At 43.5% G+C, this 12,569-nt stretch overlaps 1 protein-coding gene across 1 annotated transcript; it reads left to right on the forward strand.

The window, feature by feature from the left end:
- The first annotated feature begins 1,405 nt into the window (after positions 1–1,405).
- Positions 1,406–11,958, forward strand: rexo1 (REX1, RNA exonuclease 1 homolog). The gene is made up of 16 exons (XM_024004290.2): positions 1,406–1,747; positions 2,245–4,241; positions 4,459–4,560; positions 4,654–4,876; positions 5,192–5,349; positions 5,443–5,580; positions 5,757–5,880; positions 6,084–6,209; positions 6,318–6,455; positions 6,551–6,664; positions 9,194–9,267; positions 9,502–9,612; positions 9,732–9,847; positions 9,962–10,100; positions 10,509–10,629; positions 10,733–11,958. The coding sequence occupies exons 1-16, from the start codon at positions 1,561–1,563 to the stop codon at positions 10,819–10,821; spliced, it is 3,957 nt and encodes a 1,318-aa protein (XP_023860058.1). The 5' UTR covers positions 1,406–1,560; the 3' UTR covers positions 10,822–11,958.
- Positions 11,959–12,569: the final 611 nt, after the last annotated feature.

Raw genomic sequence — 12,569 nt, forward strand, 5'->3', positions numbered from 1 at the left:
GCGAACCAGGGACCCTCTGCACACATCAACAACAGTCACCCAAGAAGCATCGTTACCCATCGCTCCACAAAAGCCGCGGACCTTGCCGAGCAAGGGTAACCACTACTTCAAGGTCTCAGAGCAAGTGACGTCACCGATTGAAAGGCTATTAGCGCGCACCACCRCTAACTAGCTAGCCATTTCACATCCGTTACATCTACATAGCCCAACAATTTGCATAATTGATTTGTTTAATTGATCAGCTGTGCGCAACAGGTGAAGAACATGTATAAAAGGGCAGAGCTTGCCTCGTATGCGAGTCGGTGACTTTGAGGTTCAGCTCAGGAAGGTATGGTTGGGTTACTGCGTGCATGCCCATTATGTGGGCTTTTTTTTTTTTTTTTAAGCGGGGATATTATTTGTTTATGTTTCTATTGATTTTATAGACTCATATCCTTAATTGGCGTCGTATTAGGTTTAAACTCATTTTTGCCAAAATTCTGAGTACAATTTTGGCAACAAAATTGAACATTCAGACTTAAAGTAAATGGGTGTATTTTGTGATGGATATATATATATATATATATATCCATTTAAAGTTTGAATGTGGTAACATCTCTTTCAAACAATCTCAAAACAGTGCAATTCTGGTAAACAATGTTTTCGTTCTCCTATAGCCCTACCTACATGTTTGATTAGGATGAGTRCAGTTTCTCATCAAGCCGTCAGCTGTTCTGATAACCATATAAGGACTGGAAAAAAAAGTACCTTTTTGTGAAATAAACTTGTGTCTGGTTTCTTTAATGGTGAACTCAGATCTGAGTCACAGGTATTATGCTATAGAATATTGCGTTTACACAGGCAGCCCAATTCGGAACCCCCTCCCCACACACACACACACACACACACACACACACCCACTGGTCTTTTGACAAATCACATCAGTTTTTTTCAGCTCTGATTGGTCAATAGACCAATTAGTGAAGAAAACACAACATCTGGCTACCTGTGTAAACACCAGAAGGAAAACTGAACACATTAGGCTAACCTTGGACCCGACTACTGGGCCTCAACTCATTGTGCACACTGACTACACAGACTTAGAAGGCTACCAGTTTTTTTTGCAGAAGCGTGAGGTAGCTAGTATTGCTGATACCTGTGTCAGCAAGGCTGCGATATCAGGGTGAACTGTTAATGTTCAGTCACTTTCGTAAGTCCTTAGTCACGTTTATACAATGAGATGGCAAATTAATACAATTTCAAGGTGAAAATGAACCGACCAAATTTTGAACATAAGTATGCCGTGGGTAGCTTTCTTATACCCGTGTGCTCTCATTGCCATGGCCTGAATTTCCACAGGCAAGTACTTGGTATTCTCATTTACGTCTATATGTGCGACGTGTGGCTTCTCGCGATAGCTTTTGTGGCCATCCAACATGGCGTCGTAGGGATGCTGTATTGTTGTTTTACATGCACCTAGCTATGTGACAAGTGGATTCCTCTCGATTTATTACAACTAAAAAACGAACTACACCAAATTGTCAGTCTCGATTCTGCGGGTATGAGAGGTCTAGGAAGACTATGCTGAGATCCACCGGTTTCTTCCGTGGAATTGACTGCCCGTTTTACACGGATAGCTGCAATGGGAAAAGCGGCAAATATGGTTGCAACAGACCATACTGTCACTTCAGACACAGCAAATATAGACGTGCGTCTTATGGCTCAAATGACACTAGAACATCAAAAGAACTTTACTCCAAACAAAAGGGTGACTTGCATTTATTTTGTATTCTAACTTAACTATGTTAGCTAGCTATCCAGTGTTTATGTCGCAGTGGCTGCATAACGTTAGCTACAGTGTTTAGCTAAATATTTTAACCATTGTGAAATAAAAAAAAATATATTTCGCCTTACTTAGGGGTTGATATCACATCTTGTACATTAAATACATCCTCGATCGGCTATACTGTGTAATTCGTTATGGCTGCATTAGCTAGCTAACTAGCTAGCTAGTACATGTTAACTGTTAGCTAGTGAAGTCAGAGTGAGGTAACGGGGTGTACTTATGTTTACCCGTTGAATGGTTCTGCGTGTTGTGACAAGTCAGGTTTGTTGACAATGGCATTTGAAACCTTATTTTTATGCAAGGTAGGGACATAATATAACATTCAACTGAAATGTTACTGAAAAAATGTGCATTATGCTTACCATAGAACATGCTTGACAATTTGCTAATCCTAATTGGTATCTAATGGTTTCCTTCAGAGCAAGGTGGCTATGACCCATTCAACCCAGAGGTAGTAAGACCAGAGGAGCAACAGAATGGGGAGCCTGCTGCTGCAACAGTGGACATGGGTGCCCTCGAGCTTGAGTTGGTCAATCGTGCTATTGAGGCGGTACGCAGTGAGGTGGAGCGGGAAAAGAAGAAGCTCTCACAAATCGGGGACCTGGAATATGACCCTTCTGCTAGTTCTCCTAAAGTGTTGCTGAAACCACTCTCACAAACTAGAGACCAGGAATATGACCCTACTGCCAGTTCCCCCAAGGTGGTGCAAAAACCACTCTCAAGAACTGGGGACCAGGAATATGATCCTACTGCCAGTTCCCCCAAAGTGATGGCTAACTGGCCAAAACCACAGGCCGTGGCATCCTACTTGGCGTATGACCCAGGCAGTTATCAGATGACTACAACAGCTGATTACAATCCCACCCCTCGCTCCAGTAAGTACACCTTGGACTCTGACAGCATGGACAACCATGCCAGCTCCATGGAATATGTGCCCACCTCGGTTTCCAAAACAGCTTTGAAAAAGCCTGCTCCTCGAACACGATCTCCTCATCTACCCTCTCCCCCTACTAGTCCTAAGTACTCCAATAATGCAGCCTTCTCCAAGAACAAGTACACAGTGGATAATTCTAAACCATCCACAGACATGGAATATGACCCTCTCTCCAACTATTCAGCTAAAATTGCTGTCAAGGATAAGAAAGACCAGAGGACAGGTGCTTCTAAGGGAGAAGGGAAGAAAAGACCTCACCTGTCAGGGACAGGAAAGCTGTCAACGGATGAGGAATATGTGCCAACCACCAAGAAGCCTCGACAGGTGATACCAGACCCACTGAAGTACACTGCCAGTTTCTCTGAGTCTGATGAGGAGAGCTCTGGGACAGAGTATCGACCCACCTCTCTCAGCCGTCTGCAGAGGAGGAAGAGCAGCAGTGGGTCAGTGGAGGAAGCCTYTGGTCCAGGGAAAGGAGAGAGGACAGAAAGAGCTCTAGGTGGGCTGAAACAACAGAGGAGTTTGGAGGCTAAAGAGCAGGAAGATTCGGAGAACCAGGAAGTAGCAAGGCAAAAAGACAAGCCAGAGACTGAAAAAGTGCCAGGTAAAACCAGCCACATGAAGAGCATCAAAGTAGAGAAGGTGCATAAATCTGAAAAGGAGTCCAGTAAAAAGAATGGTGGTAGTAAAGAAAAAGGAGCAGGGGACGGTAAGAAAATAAGTGATTCAAAGAAATCAAGCCACGAAACTGCAAAGAAGGACAGCAAGAATCCGGGAAAGAAAGAAGAGGAGAAAAGCAAGATGAAGGATAAATCCATAGACAAAGGCAAGGAGGGACAGGAAGAAAAGAGAAGTGATGGAAAGATTAAGCTAAGGACAGACAAAGTTAAAGGGGCGTCAAGCAAGAGTGAGACAGAAAAGGGGGGTGGGGATAGTAAAAAACTGAAGACTTCAGACAAGGAAAAGGACTCTTCAAAGTTTAAAGAACACAAGAATGGTAAACATGACAGCAGTGGAAGAGAAAAGGGCTCCAATAAAGTTAGCAAAGGGAGTTCTAACAGTTCTAACAGCAGTAAAGACAAGGTGAAGAAAAACAGCAGAAGCTTCTCGGATGGCAAAACAGGAAAGGTGAAACAAAGATCTCTGAGTCACGTAGATCTGTTTGGGGATGAGAGTGCAGAGGAGAAACGCGAGGAGGATGACGAGGAGGAGAAAATTGTGAGGAAGTCAGCTGCTGCTTTCAAGAGGGGGCATTTGAATAAGAGGAATGCCTCAGAGCTCACCCCCTCATCCTCAGAGGATGATGACGTTGGTCCAGAGGATGACAGAGGCTATGATGACATGGATGGTGGTGGGGTGGACTACTCCGGTTTGCAGGTGGACATGGACTTTGACCTGGATGATGACCCAATGGAGGAGTGCTTACGGATCTTCAATGAATCCAAGGATGTGAAGACAGAGGACAAGGGAAGGCAAGCCAAGGTACCCATAGATTGCCATCTCCCTTCATTGTAATTTGTTTTGTACAATATCTCCTTAGGTTAGCATTCACTGCAGTGTATCCTGTTCATACAGGTCAGTAAAATGTGTGTAATTCATTTTAGAATGGCACTGAATGTAATGTGTTTGTTTCCAATATTCTGTTCATGAAATATTGTGTGAAATGTAAATCTGCTCAGTTTTTCCTCTCCCTTCCCAGCCCTCTAAAGATTCTGATGATGAGGATGCCACAGACAGCAATCAAACTACTCTCTTTCCTGGGCAGAAGAAGAGGGTTTCACATTTCTCCGCCAAAGGAAGTGTGAGTTTGTTCTCTGGTATTTACCCACATCTCTATGGTAACCACCGTAGCAAAAAGCCTTTCATTGAATACAAACTGGATTCTGTGTTTCAGACTGAGGCAACACCAAAGCCTCCGCCGTACAGGAGACTGACTGCCCAGGAGATCTGTTACCAGCGCATGCAGATTGCCCAGCAGCAGGCATCTCAGCTTGCAGCAGCCGTGAAGACTGCCTCTACACCCAGACCCAGACCCAGGCCAAGCCTCAGCCCCTTCCCTGGGGAGAGGAAGAGAGTAGCCCACCGCCCCAACCCCTTACCATCCTCCTCCAAGTCTGGTAAGAATGCTTGGCCTAAGGCCTTTCTATCTTTCACCCCATATATGGTCATGTCATCTAACACAGGGTTTCCCAAACTCAGTTCTGCCCCCCCTTGCCTGATTCAAGTAATCAAACCTTGATGATGAGTTGGTTATTTGAATCAGCTTYGTAGTGCTAGGGCAAAAACCAAAACGTGCACACAGGGGCCCCAGGACCGAGTTTGGGAAACCCTGATCTAACACAGTATGCATTACAATAGCCCAAAAATATGAGACCAGAAAAGTGTAATTTAAGGACTGTGTTGTTGAGAAATCTTTCTTTATCTGACTGCAGGTCTTGTCGAGGCAAAGCTAGCAGGCAGCAGAGTGTTGTCGCCCACCAGGACCCTCCCAGGAGGTGTCTCTGTGAAGGCCCAGACATCAGCCGGCATCTTGTCAAAGACCACCACCACTATTGCACAGAAGAGGGTGGCACACACTCCCACAATGAAGGTAAYGCCAGGAATTTATAGTATGTCAGAACATTATCATGAAAACATGATATTTGTGTCTATTTAGTTGACATTATTTTTATGTTCTTCTCAGAGCTCTGCAATGAAGCGCCCAGTGATTCCCACTGAGTTTGGAGCCAAAGTGCCCACCAACGTCCGCCAGCGATACCTCAACAACTTTATAGATGAGTGTATGAAGTTCTGCCCCTCTGAAGACTTGGCCTTCCAAATGGTATGTGAGACCACACAGGGTTGAACTGATGTATCATTTAATCTATCCATGTCTACAGTTAAGTATGTGTGCTCATAGCACTGCTAGTTGTATCCCATTTTAGAAAAGGGTGGATGAGTTATGTTTGTGAAATATTTGATGTGAGTTGAAGTTCTAACAGTGGACTGTGTCTCTAGGCCCTGGAGGAGGAGAAGGTGGTGTATGACCGGAGCAGCAGTAAGAACATCTACCTCAACGTGGCAGTCAACACACTGAAGAAGCTACGCAGCAAGAGCAGCTCCCCCACCTCACCCGTTGCCAGTATGTCACTGACACATATATTAACTATGTAGCAATTACTAACAGATGGTGTTTGGTGTAGTTGCAGCGCTTCTGTAAGTCGTTGCCCTTTTGCACAGATCTAGGATAAAATCTCCCTCCAAAAATGTCAACCTTTACCTTTAGGTGAAAAGAACCAAACTGACATAGATCAGAGTCTAATCAGCCTGCTTGTCTTCTTTCAGGGAGCCCTGCAGTGGTGGGGAACAGGAAGGCCCAGTCCCATGAGGAAGTTCTGGGGGGACGCCTCGCTGCCAAGACCAGCTTCACAGTCAACAGGACTGGCAAGCAACAGGAGGAGAAACTCAGTGGTGAGTAGCTAGTCCACCTCTGGTTGGAGCTGGTATTACAGGCAGTAGATGTTTGATTAGGCATGAGGGGCTTTGTATTCTAGCTATGTGTTGTCTGCACGGCTGCAGGTGTCAGGCTGTACAGGAAGCTGAGGGACTATCTGATGACGGAGGAGCAGCTGCAGGAGCATGGATACCCCAGGCCACACCCTGAGCGCTCAGGTCGAGCCGTGGTCCACAACGTCCCAGAAAAGAAGAATGTTGACCGTAAGTCTCTACAAAGCACCTACACACACCCTCCTTAGTCTGGTTGGATCAAATCCTTCTCTGCCAGACTAACAGATTTTTTGATTTGTTCAAAGCTTTTGCCAAGGTGTGCTGTCGATGTGGGGCCGAGTATAAGATCAACGCCAACGGCAACTGTGTTCGCAAGGAGGAGTGTAATCATCACTGGGGCCGTCTGCGCAGACATAAAGGTAGGTCTGTCTGTATGTATACAGTGAGTTTCAAAAGTATTTGGACACAAGCTAGGTTTCCATCCAATTTCCAACAGATTTTCATGCAAATATTCTAAAATCTGCATCAAACAATATGTGCATTTTCCCACCAGAGATGTTTCGAGCAAACAGACTTTTTGCGGATAAAAGGCTGTGCGTGACGACGTAATGCATATAAAAATACACTATATATACAAAAGTAAGTGGACTCCCCTTCAAATGGGTGGATTTGGCTATTTCAGCCACACCGTTGCTGACAGGTGTATTAAAATCTAGCACACAGCCATGGCCAAGCAGCCGCACACAAGCCTAAGATCACCATGCGCAATGCCCAGCGTCGGCTGGAGTGGTGTAAAGCTCGCCGCCATTGGACTCTGGACCAGTGGAAACGTGTTTTCTGGAGTGATGAATCAAGCTTCACCATATGTCAGTTTGACAGATGAATCTGGGTTTGGCGGATGCCAGGAGAACTATCTGCCCCAATGCATAGTGCCAACTGTAAAGTTTGGTGGAGGAGGAATAATGGTCTGGGGCTGTTTTTCATGGTTCGGGCTAGGCCCCTTAGTTCCAGGGAAGGGAAATCTTAACGCTACAGCATACAATGACATTCTAGATGTTTCTGTACTTCTAACATGGTGGCAACAGTTTGGGGAAGGCCCTTTCCTGTTTCAGAATGACAATGTGCACAAAGCGAGGTCCATACAGAAATGGTTTGTTGATCGCTGTGGAAGAACTTGACTGGCCTGCACAGAGACCTGACCTCAACCCCGTCGAACACCTTTGAGATGAATTGGAACACCGACTGCGAGCCAGGCCTAATCGCCCAACATCAGTGCCTTACCTCACTAATGCTCTTGTGGCTGAATGGAAGCAAGTCCCCACATCAATGTTCCAACATCTAGTGGAAAACAGCAGAGGGGGAACCAACTCCATATTAATGCCATGATTTTGGAATTAGATGTTCGACGAGCACGTGTCCACATACTTTTGTTAATGTAGTGTAACTTTTGCCGTTAAATTCCCATATACCAACTGAAAAATAAAAGTTAAATGGGTTTCCATCGCATTTTCAACTTTACTGATGGTCTTGTCAAAAAAAACWGTTGCATTATATAGCAAATGTACCCACTCAGATAGTGCGGGTAGGCTACCTACATTATGAGATTATTATGGATGAGAGAGATATTATTTGTATTTGTCAAACAGCAGCCAAGCATCGATGATCATGTCACCAGAATAAGATCCTTGATATTTATTGGAACTGAGCATCAAGCTCATCAGCGTGCACTTTCACCACCCTGTGAAGTTCATCACTTATTTCACCTGTAGCCTAATAAACTGCATGCTTTCCCGATGAGTCGTAGTGGGAGGACCACACAACATGTCATAGTGTGACTCCTAGTTTACTTTGATATGATGGTTATTATATCAATATTTGCGCATAAAAGCGTTTCCACGTCACAGTTAATTTTACAGACCCAAAAAGATCCCACCATGTCGAATGAACAAATTGTGGTCATTTATAAAATTTTAACGACATTTCATGTTTCCATCAGCACGATTGTAATGCGTCAGGTAATTTATCCGCATGAAATGGTTGGCTGGAAATGAGGTTAGTGGCAATTTTTTGGTTTTGGCTCTGTACTTCAGCACTTTGAAATGATACAATGACTAGAGTTAAAGTGCAGCTTTAATTTGAGGGTATTTTCATCCATATCGGGTGAACTGTTTAGAAATTACAGCACTTTTTGTGCATATTCCCCCCCATTTTAGGGAACCAAATGTATTGGGACAAATTCACTTGTGTGTATTAAAGTAGTCAAAAGTTCAGTATTTGGTCCCATATTTGTAGCTTGTGACTTGTTTTGGTTGTGTTTCAGATTATTTTGTGCMCAATAGAAATTAATGGTAAATAATGTATTGTGTCATCATGAGGTCACTTTTATTGTAAATAAGAATAGAATATGTTTCTAAACATTTCTAGATTCATGTGGCTGCTACCATGATTATGGATAGTCCTGAATGAATAATGATGAGTGAGAAAGTTACAGAAGCACAAATATCATATCCCCCCCCAAAATGCTAACCTCCCCTGTTTTAATGTATTATATTCTTATTTACAATAAAAGTGACACCAAAATTACACATTATTTACCATTCATTTCTATTGGGCACAAATATATCTGTAACACAACCAAAACTTAAATGGGGGGACTATGTACAAAAAGTGCAGTTCACCCGATATGGCTGAAAATACCCTCAAATGAAAGCTGACATTCTGCACTAACATCATAGTCATTGTATCATTTCAAATCCAAGTGCTGGAGTACATAGCCAGAACAACTAAAATGGTGTCACTATCCCAATACCTTTGGAGCTTACTGTATTTGTCTATGAACTTTTGCAGTTATTGAATTTGTGCATGTTGTAAAAGGAATGTTAGGATTTGAATGTAGTGTCATATTTTGAATTGGACTAGCAAGAGCTTCTTTGTGTCTGTGGTAACAGTGTCGGGAGGCTGGGAGACCAACTACAACTGCTGCTCAGGGGCTGTGGGCTCTCCTGGCTGCTCTGTGTCTAAGGTAACACACCTAACAGTTCTGCTGTGTGATCAGTAATAATGTCAATACTGAGTTTGAACTGAGAAACAATGGGAACACAAGGGGGCAGTGGTGTCCAAGGCACATCGTGACTGGTACTTATTGAGCTTGATGACTTCCATTCGAAGCAGAATACTTTCTCTGTTTGTGTTACATTTTAAGAATCAACTAATACCTGCCATTTGATTTTTCTCCTTGCCTCCTGTCTGTCCACAGCAACACGTTCAGGATGGACGCAAAGAATCATTGGACGGCTATGTTCAGACCTTTGAGAAACAGCTGCCCCCAGACGGAAATGGTGGAGTCTACGCCCTGGACTGTGAGATGGTGAGCTTGCTGCTGCACTGCTTTTCTTTGGGCACAATTAGCTGTATGAGTGCTGAGAGGGCCTCTTAATACCTTATATAATGTGTCGTCTTTGTCGCTCTCTTTCTCCTTGGTAATAGTGTTACACAAAGCAGGGTCTGGAGCTGACCAGGGTGACTGTTATCAACTCTGAGCTGAAAGTCATCTATGACACATTTGTCAAACCCGAAAGCAAAGTGGTTGACTACAACACACGGTAAGGGATCAAGATTAACTTTTTTCAATCTTGAGTGTGGAGATATACAATATCTAGCMTATGCGCATACACACGCTAGGACAAATATACAACTTTTCATCATGGTTTGCGCAGGTTTTCGGGTGTAACAGAGGAGGACCTGGAGAATGCGACCATCACCCTGAGAGACGTGCAGGCTGTGATCCTCAACATGTTCAGCACTGAGTCCATCCTCATAGGACACAGCCTGGAGAGTGACCTCTTCGCCCTCAAGGTACACACGCACACACTCCCCTAATCTGATTGCCCTCTGGTCATTACGTGTGTGTGTTTTACTATACTATTCGTGTGAGTACCAGAAGTCCTCACACGAATAGACTGACTTCCGGGTTAAGCGGGCGAGTGTTAAGAAGTGTTGTTTGGCGGGTCATGACACATGACTTGACTTTCGCGTCTCCCGAGCCCATTGCAGAGTTGCAGCGATGAGACAAGATTGCAATTGGATATCACGAAATTGGGGAGAAAAGGGGTAGAATACAAAAAAAAGGCTGTTTAGGGATTAGGTTAAGAGGTTAGGGAAAATAGGATTTTGAATGAGAATCAACCCTCACAACTATAGTACGACGTAGGTAGGTGTGTCTGTGTAATGGCCCTCACTCTGTATCTCATGATGTCTTTGTAGGTCATACACAGCACTGTAGTGGACACAGCCATCGTGTTCCCCCATCGCCTGGGCTTGCCATACAAGCGTGCCCTGAGGAACCTCATGGCAGACCACCTCAAACGCATCATACAGGACAGCGGTGAGCAGCTAAACCCTCATTACACTGTTTATTGTTCCTCTGTATKATATACATTGGTCACATGTCAACAAATCACTAGTAGGCCATTTCCCTCTTCTTTCAGTTGAAGGTCATGACTCCAGTGAGGACGCCTGCGCCTGCATGGAGCTCATGATATGGAAGATCCGAGAAGACGCCAAGGTAAAGAGATGACTTCTGCACCCCTCTAACCGGACCGCTGTAGAGAGACGGACAAGGAGGGGGAGAGAAGGGGAGCTGAGGGCCCTGGAGAGAACTGTCTGTCTGAGAGGCCAACAGCCCAGCACTTGAGTTCTACTGTGGTGGGACCTTGGCAGTGACAGAGAGCAAGATGCTGAGAATGGGCTCCTCTAAAGAGATCTGCAGGGATGGCCAAGTCACTGTGTTGTCTGGTCAGGTGGGCCATAGTGGACAGGTGCTGCTGGAGTACATTGTTGGAGTGCCAGCAGAGCCAGAGCCCTCGATAGAGTGAGTTGGTAAAAGGCAGAAATCAACAGTTTTCATTTACTCTTCCAGTTTTATTTAGAAAATCCATGATCATGATTGTCACCAGTTTTTGTCGGTATGTATTCTTCTCCGGCGATCTAACTCTGAAAGACAGGGGGGTTCTTGTCCACATTATGTTATGTGAACAAGGACAAAATTCTATTGCTGCTGAGCTGCATCCTTGGCCCAACTTGCACTATAGAAATGCTCTCTTCTATTGGGCTTAAGTACCTCATCTGTGTTGAATGAATACAGTACTGAAGAACTTGCTACATCGTTGTCTAAACATGGTTATTCTCAGACATGGAACGGTGCCACCATACATGCACTTGGTGTTGGGGTTTGCACTTAGTTTGTACCACATCTGTGCTGTTAGATGAAATGTGGTCGATCTCTTAGTATTTTGTCGGCTCTCAAACTTAATTAATCATGACGGTCAGACCCCAAAACAGAAATATTTATGTGTCAAAAATTGTCCTGGTATGGTTGATTAGAGATATTGTGTTGAATAGCTTGACCGTCAAATCTCACTATCTCTGTGTCCTGTGCACTGCATGAAAGTGAACTTGGGCTATTTTTATAGCCACACAGATAGAACCTATTACTCCCAGGGTATGTAGAAAACTGTCCACATTATGCAACAATTAGTTATTCAATGCAGACAGATATCAAATTGTTTATAGTAGCTAACGGCTATAATTTTGTGTTAAATATGGTATAACATATGAGGGTAAAAAAAACTTGTGCTGTAAATATGCTGTAAGTTGTTTCCTTTTGTATTTTTTGGGGGGGGTTTATCTTTTTCTATTAAAAAGATTGAAAAGATCTGGTTTATGTAATTTATTTTTGCTGACAATGTCAAAGCATAATAAACATTGTGTATAGTTGCCCAAATGTAGGTGGTTTACTTAAATATTAGTGCCTATCCTGCCTATCCTGTGCATATACAGTGCCTTCAGAAAATATTCGCACAGCTTGACTTTTCCCACGTTTTGTTGTGTTAGTGGGGTTAAAATGGATTTAATTGTAAAACATTTTGTCAACGATCTACACAAAATACTCTGTCAAAGTGGAAGAAAAATTCTAACCCTTTGTAAAAATAAATAAAATAAAATACAAAAAATACAAAAAACAATTGAACTCTAATATATCTTGATTAGATAAGTATTCAACCTCCTGAGTCAATACATGTTAGAATCACCTTTGGCAGCGATGTGAGTCTTTCTGGGTAAGTTTCTAAGAGCTTTGCACACCTGGATTGTACAATATTTGCACATCATTTTTTATATTATTCAAGCTCAAGGTTGTTGATCATTGCTAGAGAGCCATTTTCAAGTCTTGTCATAGATTTTCAAGCAGATTTAAGTCAAAACTGTAACTAGGCGACTCAGGAACATTCAATGTCCTTGTCCAACAATTGTTTACAGACGGATTTC

This window comes from Salvelinus sp. IW2-2015, linkage group LG16 (assembly GCF_002910315.2).
Source record: "Salvelinus sp. IW2-2015 linkage group LG16, ASM291031v2, whole genome shotgun sequence".
Taxonomy (NCBI): domain Eukaryota; kingdom Metazoa; phylum Chordata; class Actinopteri; order Salmoniformes; family Salmonidae; genus Salvelinus; species Salvelinus sp. IW2-2015.